Source organism: Budorcas taxicolor, chromosome 2, assembly GCF_023091745.1.
Source record: "Budorcas taxicolor isolate Tak-1 chromosome 2, Takin1.1, whole genome shotgun sequence".
NCBI classification, from domain to species: Eukaryota; Metazoa; Chordata; class Mammalia; order Artiodactyla; family Bovidae; genus Budorcas; species Budorcas taxicolor.
Window position 1 is genome coordinate 113,913,566 of NC_068911.1, and position 14,109 is coordinate 113,927,674.

Here is a 14,109-nt window from a genome sequence, read left to right on the forward strand (position 1 = left end):
AGAGTAATGTCTCTGCTTTTGAATATGCTATCTAGGTTGGTCATAACTTTTCTTCCAAGGAGTAAGCGTCTTTTAATTTCACGGCTGCAATCACCATCTGCAGTGATTCTGGAGCCCAAAAAAATAGTCTGACACTGTGTCCACTGTTTCCCCATCTATTTCCCATGAAGTGATGGGACCAGATGCCATGATCTTCATTTTCTGAATGTTGAGCTTTAAGCCAACTTTTTCACTCTCCTCTCTCACTTTCATCAAGAGGCTTTTTAGTTCCTCTTCACTTTGTGCCATAAGGGTGGTGTCATCTGCATATCTGAGGTTACTGATATTTCTCCCGGCAATTTTGATTCCAGCTTGTACTTCTTCCAGCCCAGTGTTTCTCATGATGTACTCTGCATATAAGTTAAATAAGCAGGGTGACAATAAACAGCCTTGATGTACTCCTTTTCCTATTTGGAACCAGTCTGTTGTTCCATGTCCAGTTCTAACTGTTGCTTCCTGACCTGCATACAGGTTTCTCAAGAGGCAGGTCAGGTGGCCTGGTATTCCCATCTCTTTCAGAATTTTCCACAGTTTATTGTGATCCACGCAGTCAAAAGCTTTGGCATAGTCAATAAGGCAGAAAGAGATGGTTTTCTGGAACTCTCTTGCTTTTTCCATGATCCAGCAGATGTTGGAAATTTGATCTCTGATTCCTCTGCCTTTTCTAAAATCAGCTTGAACATCTGGAAGTTCATGGTTCATGTACTGTTGAAGCCTGGCTTGGAGAATTTTGAGCATTACTTCACTAGCGTGTGAGATGAGTGCAATTGTGTGGTAGTCTGAGCATTCTTTGGCATTGCCTTTCTTTGGGAATGGAATGAAAACTGACCTTTTCCAGTCCTGTGGCCACTGCTGAGTTTTCCAAATTTGCTGGCATATTGAGTGCAGCACTTTCACAGCGTCATCTTTCAGGGTTTGAAATAGCTCAACTGGAATTCCATCACCTCCACTAGCTTTGTTCATAGTGATGCTTTCTAAGGCCCACTTGACTTCACATTCCAGGATGTCTGGCTCTAGGTGAGTGATCACACCATCATAATTATCTTGGTCGTGAAGATCTCTTTTGTACAGTTCTTCTGTGTATTCTTGCCACCTCTTCTTAATATCTTCTGCTTCTGTTAAGTCCATACCATTTCTGTCCTTTATCGAGCCCATCTTTGCATGAAATGTTCCCTTGGTATCTCTAATTTTCTTGAAGAGATCTCTAGTCTTTCCCATTCTGTTGTTTTCCTCTATTTCTTTGCACTGATCGCTGAGGAAGGTTTCTTATCTCTTCTTGCTATTCTTTGGATCTCTACATTCAGATGCTTATATCTTTCCTTTTCTCCTTTGCTTTCCGCTTCTCTTCTTTTCACAGCTATTTGTAAGGCCTCCACAGACAGCCATTTTGCTTTTTTTGCATTTCTTTTCCATGGGGATGGTCTTGATCCCTGTCTCCTGTACAATGTCACAAACCTCCGTCCATAATTCATCAGGCACTCTATCTATCAGATCTAGTCCCTTAAATCTATTTCTCACTTCCACTGTATAATCATACGGGTTTTGATTTAGGTCATACCTGAATGGTCTAGTGGTTTTCCCTACTTTCTTCAATTTAAGTCTGAATTTCACTTAATTTTTTAAAATCTGCAGCTTTAGAGGCACTGATCAAGGCATTGGCTGTCCAGTGGTTAAGACTTCACCTTTGAATGCAGTGAGTTGAGTTTGATCCCTGGTGGGAGAGCTAAGATCCCTCATGCCAAAAAACTGTAACATAAATAACAGAAGCAATACTGTAACAAATTCAATAAAGACTTAAAAAATATAAGGCACTGTTCAAGACTGGAAGACATTTTCTGAGATTTTCCTAAAACCAGGCTGGTAAAGCTGTTCCTGTTTCCAGGAAGAGCAGCTAAACAAGTGATGACCTAAAAAAACATGCCTGTTCACCTCCAGTCCTGCAGAGGGACTGATACGAGAAGGATCAGAGCACACGATACAAGGATGAGAAGAAATCTTTCAAAGGATGGGCCAAGAGATAGCAGAACTTCCACAAAAACACTCCAACCTCAGCTTCTCTCAATGATCAGGGATACAGATGAAGGCATCATTTTTAGAAATGTCACAAGGTTGTAAGTCACTAACTGAATCTGAATATTAAATGGAGCTGTTTGTTTTCAATTAGAAGTGAAACTTGAAGTTCAGAGCTTGTAATCCAGCTAAGATCTTAGCTGCTGGTCACAGCAGAGTCCGTGCTGGTAAGAGAGGAATTCTTCTGGACAGAGTACCAGCCTGGGTTTGCCTGGATGGCAGACAAGGGAATGGTTATCTTTGAGGGCTGGTATGATTTGAGTAGAGGTGGGCTTTGCTGTTCAGTTTTTAGAGAAAATATTTATATTTGAACACGGTAATTTAGAGTATGCACATGATTTAAAATCTACCACCAAATTTGAAAACTATTTAAAAAAATATATAGATTATTTTATTACCTAGATTTATTTTTTAATTTACTTTTTTCCCCAACCAAGGATTGAATCCAGGCCCTCCATGGTGAAAGAGTCCTAATGACTGGACGGCGAGGGAATTCCCTCATTATCTAAATTTTAAACCATCTATATGTGTGCAAAAACAAATGTTATTAATCTAATCTTAGTAGGACAAAAGTAATCTACAAAGAAATTATAGTAGTTAGGCATAGTCAAATTATTTGAAAGCTAACTTTTCCCCTAAGCTACTCCTTGGTGTTTTTAAAATCTGCTGTAATATCATTAGGTTTTGGAAGAACTCAAGGTCTGCATAAACCAAGATACATATGCACACGGCAACAGGGGTGGAAGTATAAGAATCCCAGCCTGGGCACTGAGCTTTGCTGCAAAACGGAGGTGAGCCGATGCCGTGTAGGGCACACGGATGGTGACTGGAAGAGAACACTTACTGTGAGAAGTTCTCATGAATGGAGTTCAGCAGGCTGATCTGGGGAGGAAGGAAGAACGAAAACAATAAGCAAAGGCTGAAAGATGCCTGTGCCACCCCAGCCACTGAAAGCCTGGCGCCTGTCTCTGGATACTGCTGAAAGGAACACACCTTGTTCATGCAGGTAAAAAGTAACACAAAGACAAGAGCAACATGTTCTCAGCCTCATAGTTTCCCCAGAGCCTCCAGCTGTAACAAGCATGACCTTGGTAGCATAGGAGGAGGGCTCCGTGATGGGATCTAAACCCCAGCTGAGACACATCTAAGCCAACATTAGGGCTCCTTGGGGAAGCTGCACCACTGTCCTTTCGATCTCACCAAACACAGAACTTCATTTTCAGGGCCATCAGTCCAGCGGAGAGTCAGTGGGGGAGGGAAGGTGAGAACACTGTGCCCACCCTACTCCTTCCCACAGAGTTTCTGCCAATGGATCTGCTGCCAGGCAGCTCTGAGAGCCTTCACGGGTACGTGCCCCATTCAAGGTCCCTCCCCCATGGAAATGCCGTGGCCCGTACACAAGACCCTTTATCTGCCCTGATGACAGTCCAGGGCAGGGCTCTGAGTCTGCAGTCTAGAAACCCAGGTTGTCTTTCCAGCTCTGTCACTGACCCTCGCCTGTGAGCCCAAAACTAAGCATTTACTATACTTGGACTCAGGTTCATACTCTGAAACATGGAGATGATATTCTTGTCCTTGACTCCACAGGCATGTTGAAAGCTAAAATATCACAAGTATAACTAGATTTGGAATAAAATGTACAATTTACCCAAATGAAAAGTTCTAACTGCATTAATATTGCTTGGAATTAAAAAGCTGCCACCACCCTGCATACTCCTAAAGGAATGCAATAACCTTAAACACTGCTGATGAAGGGAAGTCAATGGGGTTTAAGGCTTTCTCACAAGGAGCTGGCCTGTCCCTGAGTTAGGGGACAAGTCTTCCCCTTACCAGGTGGGAAGACCCCCAAGTCAGGGTATGCAGCAGAGCAATCCCCCAGGTCTGATGAAAATCTCCCAAATGGACTCATCTGTTCAAACACCGATCAAATGTTTGTTATGTGTCTATCACTGTGTAAGGCCCTGGATACAGAGGAAACAGAACCCAACCCCTCCTCAAGGAGTGCCTCTCAGAGGAGAGAGATTGATCCGGTTTGACTGGCAAAAATAGGTAGTCAACAGGGAACTCAAACTGGGGCTATGAAACAACCTAGAGGGGTGGGATGGGGTGGGAGGTGGGAGGGAGGGTCAAGAAGGAGGGGACTCATGTCCACCTATGGCTGACTCATGTTGATGTATGGCAGAAACCAACACAATATTGTAATTATCCTTCAATTAAAAAAAACAAACCCCCAAAATAAAAAATAGGTAGTCAAGATAACTATGGCCACAGAGGCTTCCATTTGGGTCCAGGTAAAAGATACATCTGTAATAGTATTCTTATTAAAGTGGTAATTAGCGCAGGCTGCAAGATGGTAACGAAATAAACAAAGATTCTGTCTGCCTCAAGGTGAGGGGTAGGAAGGCGCTCATACGTATCACTGTGTGCTAGGAACGTCAGGGACACTGTCGCATTCATTCTCTATCACTGTAGGGTATGTGCTGAGGGTCAGGAGAAGAAGGTCAGACTAAAACCCAAACCCAGTGACTCCAGAGCGCCTGCCCCCGCCACCACACTGCTGCATGCTGCAGCTGTGAAGGCGCCGCTGCTCGTTTCTAAATACAGCTGCACACCCGCCCCGAGCCACTGCTTTCCACGGAGGGAGCTATGAATCACCAGCAGATCTGACCTGAGGGAGAGTCGGAGCAATATGGAGCGGCTGCTCATGGTCAGCCCTGCCACTCCTGCTTTTGATTTTATTTTATTTTTTTTTTTTTGCTTTTTTATTTTTTATTTATTTATTTTTTTTAATTTTAAAATCTTTAATTCTTACATGTGTTCCCAAACATGAACCCCCCTCCCACCTCCCTCCCCATAACATCTCTGTGGGTCATCCCCATGCACCAGCCCCAAGCATGCTGTATCCTGCGTCAGATCAACTAAACAGAAAATTAACAAAGAAACGCAAACTTTAAATGATACATTAGATCAATTAGACCTAATTGATATCTATAGGACATTTCACCCCAAAACAATGAATTTCACCTTTTTCTCAAGTGCTCATGGAACCTTCTCCAGGATAGATCACATCCTGGGCCATAAATCTAAACTTGATAAATTCAAAAAAATCGAAATCATTCCAAGCATCTTTTCTGACCATAATGCATTAAGATTAGATCTCAATTACAGGAGAAAAACTACTAAAAATTCCAACATATGGAGGTTGAACAACACACTTCTGAATAACCAACAAATCATAGAAGAAATCAAAAAAGAAATCAAAATATGCATAGAAACTAATGAAAATGAAAACACAACAACCCAAAACCTGTGGGACACTATAAAAGCAGTGCTAAGAGGAAAGTTCATAGCAATTCAGGCATACCTCAAGAAACAAGAAAAAAGTCAAATAAATAACCTAACTCTACAACTAAAGCAACTAGAAAAGGAAGAATTGGAGAACCCCAGAGTTAGTAGAAGGAAAGAAATCTTAAAAATTAGGGCAGAAATAAATGCAAAAGAAACAAAAGAGACCATAGCAAAAATCAACAAAGCCAAAAGCTGGTTCTTTGAAAGGATAAATAAAATTGACAAACCATTAGCCAGACTCATCAAGAAGCAAAGAGAGAAAAATCAAATCAATAAAATTAGAAATGAAAATGGAGAGATCACAACAGACAACACAGAAATACAAAGGATCATAAGAGACTACTATCAGCAGTTGTATGCCAATAAAATGGACAACATGGAAGAAATGGACAAATTCTTAGAAAAGTACAATTTTCCAAAACTGAACCAGGAAGAAATAGAAAATCTTAACAGACCCATCACAAGCACGGAAATTGAAACTGTAATCAGAAATCTTCCAGGAAACAAAAGCCCAGGTCCAGACAGCTTCACAGCTGAATTCTACCAAAAATTTCGAGAAGAGCTAACACCTATCCTACTCAAACTCTTCCAGAAAATTGCAGAGGAAGGTAAACTTCCAAACTCATTCTATGAGGCCACCATCACTCTAATACCAAAACCTGACAAAGATGTCACAAAAAAAGAAAACTACAGGCCAATATCACTGATGAACATAGATGCAAAAATCCTCAACAAAATTCTAGCAATCAGAATCCAACAACACATTAAAAAGATCATACACCATGACCAAGTGGGCTTTATCCCAGGGATGCAAGGATTCTTCAATATCCGCAAATCAATCAATGTAATTCACCACATTAACAAACTGAAAAATAAAAACCATATGATTATCTCAATAGATGCAGAGAAGGCCTTTGACAAAATTCAACATCCTGCTTTTGATTTTACAATTGAAAGCAATTCTTTCAGGTCATGCCTCTGTCTGACGCTGATGACTAAACAGCCATTTCCCCAGTTCAACTCTGACGGCCCACCTTCCCCATTTCCTTCAGTTGGTTCTTTCCTTCATTTAAAGCTCAAACTCAAGTTTCACCAAGTCCAGACCCTTCTCCGTATCTACCTCTTGTGCTTCCAGGATGTTTCTTTTTAGGATGGTGCCTCTCGAGGGCACCAAACAACCGCTGCCCACTCTGCACGGTGACAGCCCCAAGGAATCGTGCACTTTCTGACCTTGTACCCAGCACTGGGCTCATGACACACACTCATCTATGTTACCTTCTTTCTATAAAGGCTCTTACCTCTTTCTCCAAATAAACCTTCTTGTCGTCCAGGGTATTATATAAAGTGAAGAACTGCTTGGTTTCTTTGTGCACTGCTGAAACTGTAAATGCAGAGAAGTCAGCGAGCACATGGGTGAGAAAATATGTCAATGATTCCAAGTGCTCTCTCCCTGCTGAGGCGCTACAGGACTGGGACCTGCCGGGCTGGCGCTCACTCTCATTTGCGAGGAAGCCCCATGGTGCACAGAGGCCGTGTGTGGGGGGCTGCTGCAGGCTGGCAGCAGGTGGCAGCTGTGACAGCTCTGCCAGGACAGGAGCTAGAGGAAGCTCCCTGCCAGCGTGCAGGATGGGGCATTTCTCTGAAGTCCTCCAAGTGAGGGTCCCAGGAGAAAGGGGGCAGGGATGAAGCAGCCCCACGCCAGCTCTTCCTGTCTTGTGTGGCTCCCTCCCTTTCCAGGCTCCTCATGAGCAGGAGCCATAGTTGGCTCACTTTTGTAAACCCTGTGCTTAAGGGGAAAGATTTAACTTAGGGAAAAAGCTATTTTCTGCTGAGAAACTGCCACTGTTGACACCTACCCTGATCATCTGAATTAAATGTGAGGACTAAAACAGCTGGGTGGGGGTAAAACAGAAAAGGAAGCACGTATGCTCTGAGGAAGACAGTGCTCCAGCTAGAACTAGGAAGGATGGCTGAGAGGTCAACATCTCAAGGGAAAATTGGGTGTACTTTAGAGAAGACTGGGAGTTTCCCAAGTGGGAACTGTAGGGCCCTGGCCTCCTGGACCTGCAGACCAGCTCACAGGGGTGAGGGACACAGGGACTGCAGGGGCCCAGCTGGACCAGACGAGGCAGGACTCTGCTCAGGATTCTGAAGACTGTCCATCCAGTTACGGAGAGCTATGACATATTAAGGCTTTTAAAGCAAGAGTGTAAAATGATGAAATTTATGTTAGAACGCACTCTCAGGCAGGAGTAAGAAGAAGGCGGCTATAGTAGGAGTCCAGAAGAAACAGACATGATACTACTCAGAAACAGAACTGGCAGAGCAGCATGAGTCAGAGAAGACAGAGGGTCTAGCCGGGCTCGACAGCAATCACAGTGAGTGAGGGGAAAGATGGGCGGGAGGCAAAGTCTTGTACCTGCCGAGTCTGAGGTACCCAGGAGATATGCAAGAGTGGAGCCTAAGGAAGGGGTGACAGTCCAGGACCTGTTTACTGAGGGTAAGTGAGAAGGTCCTTGAAGGGTCTGTCTAACAGAATGGAGAAAGGGTCCCAGGTGCAGGTAACAGGAGGAGTCAAGGCCTAGGATGTCAAAGTTCATGGTGTGCTGAACAGCAGTGTGTGGACTGGGGAGGAAGAGGACGACTGAGAGCAGGAAAGAGGCCTCCTGGAAGGCCACCTAGACTGGGGAGGATCCTGGACAGAATGAGAGCGCTTTCCTTCAGTCTAGGGAGCTTGTGCGGGTCTGTCACAGGAGAGAAGTGATGCAACTGGATGGGTGGATGAGAGGGATTCAGAGAAGGAGCTGCAGACCAGTGAATGGTTACTGGGCTATGATACAAGGAAGAAGAGGTACGGCAGAAGCACTGCGAAGAAAACAGCAATGGCAGCTTTGAGGGTCACTCTGAGCCTGATGAGACGTGATCGCTGATTTAGGTTGAGGGACACCCAGTCTTGAATGACACGACGCTGTTAAAGGCAAGGATCACATGAGAAGAAGGTTCACAGAGAAGGAGGACAGTGAGTGAGGACTGATCTAGAGATGCTGGCATCACAAGGTTCCATGTGAAGTTGGAAAGTGGAGTCTTTCCAACTCCGGCTATAGCCGGAGTGATGGCTGATGCGGATGAGGGTGGGCTGAAAGCATTACTCCAAGAGCTCAATCAGCTTAAGCCATCTATCCATGGAGAGGGAGTCAGGCCTCTACAGTGTTGTGCCTGGGATTCTGGGCTGCGTGGAATGAGTGGGCCTGATGATGGGCTAAAGCCCTTTCCAGGGCTGGCTTCCATGGACAGAAACACCACGCTACAGTGGGTCAGAGGCCCTTGTCCCCTGCCCCTCCCAGGGCCAGCCTCAGGAGAGTATGTCGTCGATGCACCTACTCTGGCGGTAGAGTTCAATAAATCTCTTCTGATACTGTATTAGCTCGGCTCGGCTGGGCACTTCATCAATCTTGCGATGCAAAATTGCTATTTCTCGATTTCTTCGAGCCTAAATGCAAAAGAGATGGGGAGACAACACTATTTGATGAAAGGCCTTATTTGTTCCCACAAGATATTGCCTCCACTCACCCTGTGCCTGCAAACCAGCCCTGAAATGCAGGCACACAACACCAGCTGGCTCTGATTAGGACTCCCACCTGGCAACACAGAGAGAAGGCATGGCTGTGAACTGGTGCCACCTGTGTACGCGTGTGCTAAGCTGCTTCAGTCGTGTCTGACTCTTTGCAACCCTGTGGACTGTATCCCCCCAGACTCCTCCTTCCTTGGGATTCTCCAGGCAAGACTACTGGAGTGGGTTGCCATGCCCTCCTCTAGGGCATCTTCCCAAACCAGGAATTGAACCCGCATCTCTTAGTCTCCTGCACTGGCAGACGGGTTTTTTACCACTAGCGTTACCTGAGAAACCCCTAAACTGGAGCCACAGGAGGCAACAAATTAACAGGTCCAGAAGGAAGATTCTGAATGGGACGGTACCCCCGGCCAGCCCACCAGGCCCCAAGGACTCTGGAGCAGCTGATTCCCCAGAGCCAGGTGGGGGACCAGAAGCGCTTCCCGGATGACGAGAGACTGATGCCACCTTGCTGCTCCACACAACTTCCAAATCCCTGAGCCTGTCTGAAAAGGTCCTAAAGCATCTTTCTGGCATTTGCCCCCTCCCATGAAATGAACTGGGCTCTATTAGTCAAACTGCTCCTGATTGTATCTGGGAGGCAGAGTAGTGAGCATGCAGGGGAGACCTTGGGCTCTGAGGCGGGGAGTTTTCTGTGGGCAGCACTGGAGAAGGCTGTCCAGCTCCCCGACACATTCACAGTCTCAATGTTGCCCTCTCCTGTGCCTCCTTGTCCCTCCCTCTCCCAGCTACTTTATCACTGTGGCAGACGGGGACCTCTAATTTATTTGGGTGCAAAACCCTTTCCAGTGCAAAACCCACTATCAACTCTGGTGACCAAACCAAAATCAGGTCTGTGGCCTGAGCTAGAGAAGAGGGACAGATCTATTTCTCCTTTTGGCCAAGGCTATATTCCCCATGGGTGCTTGGGCTCTGACGCCTATGTTCCGCCCCGCCCCCCGCACCCCCCCCCCCCCAGGAATCTATAGATATAATCATTCATTCTTTTCACTGCATCTTTAACCTCTCCTTTTCTATTGGTTTCTTTTTACTGGCATTTAAATATGCTGAAGTCCCTCATCCCTTTAAGGCCCTTCCTTAAACCCTGATCAGGGCCTTCTCTGTGGCCCAGTCCTTAAGAATCTGCCTTCCAATACAAGGAATGTGGCTTTGATTCCTGGTTGGGGAACTAAGACCCATAAGCCGTGGGGCAACCAAGCCCTTGAACTGCAACTAGAGCCCACGCACCACCATGAAGACCCAGGACAGCCAGAAAAAAAAGAAAGAAAAAAGGAAACCGCAAAACCAAGTACTCAAGTGCCTCTGACGTCCTGACTCCCTTCCCCACAAGCCACCCTTCAATCCACTGCCACTGGCTGCTCCCAACACCCACTGGAAATACTCTCACCAAGGTCACACAGACCTTCTCTGTGCACCTGTGGCAATTCTCAGCCTCCAGCTCCCTTGACTTCTGGCAACGCTGAACCTTCTTTCCACTGAGCCCTCTGCTCAGCTGCCAGGAGACCTCAGACTCCTGTTTTCCCTGGGCCTCGAGCTGCCCACTTGGTCTCAAGCCTCACTAGTGGAGTCCTTCTTCCCCTCTTCACAGCCCAGCCCAGACTATTCCTACTTGGTGGAGTACCCTAATCTTTAAAAGCCCCACAGAGATCTCATGAACATTTCTTTTCACTGTCCCATTCCCTTCAGCCCTATCCTTTTTAATTTAGGCTTTTCCTCAATGAATAACACAAGAATCCACGTTAGTGCCAAGTCGGAAATTCTCCACCACCCTGACTCTACTTTTTTCTCTAACCCATCCCAAGTTCCATCGATACAGCTGCTCAGCCTCTCGGCCACCAGTTCACATCCATACACCCTCACTGAGCCAGCCCTCGCTCGGGCTTCAGCACTGACCCCTGTAGCCCCTTGGCCACTCCCACCAGAACCTGGCCTTCCTTTCCCAGAGAGCAGAGAGAAGTTCCGGGCCAAAGTGCAACACAAGTTAACTCTTGGCTTTTAAGTGTCCCTGAGCCAGAATCTGGCAATGGAAGAGATTTTACAATGCAATTTTGACTCTGCATGAATTTAAAGCCAACTCTGAAGCCTATGTCCCCATATCTGATGGCGTTCTCACCACCCTGCCTCCCCCTGCACGCCCCTGCCACCCCAGATCATCAACTAACAGCTCATATGGGCACTTACTATTTGAAGAAAAGTACTTGACAAGAACATTAGACCTTGAATCCTGCCTCCGGCACTCCCTAGCTGCTTGTATTTAACAGATTTGAGTCAATTTCCTCATACAGAAAATAAGGCTGATAGCTACTCTCCAGTAAAGGTGATAAACCAAGTCAAACGAGATGTTGGTGAAATAACAGACCAATGTGAGGTGTTACAACCAACACCTCAATCCAGAGTTACACTCCAGACAGAACAGCAAACAGCCTTATAACCCAGTCTCCCTGGCTCTTAGACACTGAGATGCTCTTGTTCTGCTACAGGACATGCAGACCTAGTCAGATGGGTTTATCAGCTCGCTTGTACTCACCTGCAGTAGACGGATCTTGTAAAGTTTCTCTTTCTCCATGTTATACCGTCTGTCTAGATCTTCCTGAAATTGGAAAAAAACTCCACAATTACCTGCAAATTTTTATTTTTTTGAGAAGCCTTTTGAAGTTGAACAGTTTTTATATATCTCCTTCACCGTGAGGCTCCAATTTTTTTTTTTGAAATGGCTGAGTTCAGGGTTGAGTCCTCATCCTGTGAGACCCTCGACACTCTTTCACATCACTTTGTAACAACTCTTTCTTCTTCTGGGACCCAGGCTGAACCCAGGGTTCTTAAGTGAAGGATCCCCCAAATCCATGTGCCCTTCCTTCCCTTAACAAAAAAACCATGAGGAGGAGATAACTAATATTTAAAGAGCCTGCAGTTCTATGTTGCTGTGTTAGATGATGCTAGCTTGCTTATGTTTCTGTTTAGAGCTGCAATGTCCAATGTGATTGCCACCAGGCACATGAGGCTATTTAAATTCATATTATCTAAAATTGAAAAATATTCAGTTTCTCAATTGTCCTAGCCAACCTTCAGATGCTCAGTAACCATACACAGCTAGTGGCCACCATATTGGATAGAGCACAGATCGAGAACACATCCACCACTGTAGAAAGGCCTTTTGGACAGTATTAAAAGACAGAAACCAGCCCCTCAATGAACCCAATGAGGTAAGAGATGTGGCTGGATGGCTCACTGTGCTAGAGGAAGCTACAAAGGCGTCAGAGGTGCCCCTCTCCCCCTGTGTTTTTGCACACACACACCCCTGCCAGCTCCTCCATGGGGCTCAGCTGCAGGCAAACCCCAACAGCCTTCACTGTGGGAGTTCTGAAGTTCCCTCTCTGGGAGCCTCTGAGGGCACGAAGGGAAGAGGAACCTAGAGGAGGTGAATGGTAGAGGCTTTCCTGTTGCTCCTTTCCTCCTCCTCTTTCTTTTCTGTTCCTTTCTCCTGGAAGCATTCCTTTAACTCAGAACAGGGGTCGGCAAACAGCCCAATGGCTAAATCCAACGGCCCTTGAGCCAAATTTGCCTGTGCCTAGGTTTTTTCACATTTATTAATTTTTTCATTGAAGGACAACTGCTCCACAGAATTTTGTTGTTTTCTGTCAAACCTCAACGCGAATCAGCCACAGGTATATACATATCCCCTCCCACCTGAACCTCCCTCTGTGCCTAATTTTATAAATAAAGTTTTATTGGAACATAGCTATATCCTTTCACTTATATATTGACTCTGAGGACCAGAGTGGAGCTGGCCCACGAGGTTGACAATATTCACTACCTGGCCCTTAACACCCCCTGACCTCGAAACGCAAGCCCATAGACAGAGCTCTCTCCCTGCACACTGCCTGCCCCTCAAAGCCTGTGGGCTGTGACTGGCAGGTGCGGCCCTTTACAGGGCTTTCCCCTTCCCAGCTCAGAGGCCAGGCTGGAGATGGAATGCCTGGGCCAGGTGCAGGGCCTCAGGGCTGTCCACAGGGAAGCTGTGCTCCACCCCAGGGGCGGGTGTGCAAGATGGACCCAGGCCCTGAGAGCCCACAGACAAGGAGGTGGCCACAGAGATGATGGAAGGAGGTGTGAGAAGCTTTTGAAGACACAAAGCTGGTCACCACGCCCACAGAGGACAGTACCGGTCCTGAGAATGGGCAGGTACTTACATTGTGCGTCATCGCAGAGGTTAAGGCACCATGTGACTCTCCCCCAGAGAGGGTCTGCAATGAGGAAAAGTAAAACAAAACAAAACATCATCTCTGAGGAAAGAAGCTGAGGGTCCAGAAGTAGGAAGGGGTGGGCTGGCAGTTTGCCGATCATGTCTGAACAGGAAACAGCCCGTACATGAGTGCTAGATTTTAAACTGTTCTGAAATGTCCATCAGTCACATATTAACAAGCTAAACTCTGTTTCTAAATGCGAGTCAATCCCTCTAGCGAGCTGTGATGGCTAAGAAGAGAAAAGCCGCCCTTAAAGTCTGAGTTCTATACAAACCCAGAGGCTGGCTGAGCTGAACTCAGAGTTTCAGTCTTGGAAACAACTGGAAAGTTGGGGTGGTCCCAATTCACCACCCACTGCCCAGCCATACTCTGCCGTCGCTGCACCAGTCCTCATGGCTGTGGCTGAAGTGACAGAACCCGTCACGAAAGGGAGGCAGCACCTCCATGGCCTGTCTCCCTGATAGCGGGGCAGTGTCCATACAGGCCCAGGCCCAGCCCTGGCAGAAGGCCCTGGCTGCTCCAGTCCCCTCCCTTCCCTGAGCCCCAAGTTCCCCATTTCCCCAAGCAAGAGGGTGCAGTTGACGAGGTCTGAAGCCATACCCTGACCTAAGCACAGAGAGCCTCAGCAAAGAAGCTTTGAATGGAGTATGAGAAGGGAAAACAAACCAGTGATCCCTAAGGTCTCATTTGGTGAGAGAAACAGACTTTATTTTCCATCCTTGTCCACACCAGTTCCTTGGAAGATCAAGGCCTCTGTTCAGAGAGCCATTGGGACCT

The 14,109-nt window shown here is 46.3% G+C and overlaps 1 protein-coding gene across 3 annotated transcripts in view; it reads right to left on the reverse strand.

Moving 5' to 3' along the window:
* Nucleotides 1–14,109, reverse strand: part of CCDC93 (coiled-coil domain containing 93) — a 108,781-nt gene that overhangs the window by 8,084 nt on the left and 86,588 nt on the right. For all 3 annotated transcript variants that reach the window (XM_052657845.1, XM_052657837.1, XM_052657830.1), the window contains 5 exons: nt 13,279–13,332; nt 11,616–11,678; nt 8,839–8,947; nt 6,756–6,838; nt 2,954–2,991 (listed from right to left, as the gene is read on the reverse strand). In XM_052657845.1, the coding sequence (XP_052513805.1) occupies nt 2,954–2,991; nt 6,756–6,838; nt 8,839–8,947; nt 11,616–11,678; nt 13,279–13,332 (347 nt within the window). The remainder of the gene's footprint in view (nt 1–2,953; nt 2,992–6,755; nt 6,839–8,838; nt 8,948–11,615; nt 11,679–13,278; nt 13,333–14,109) is intronic.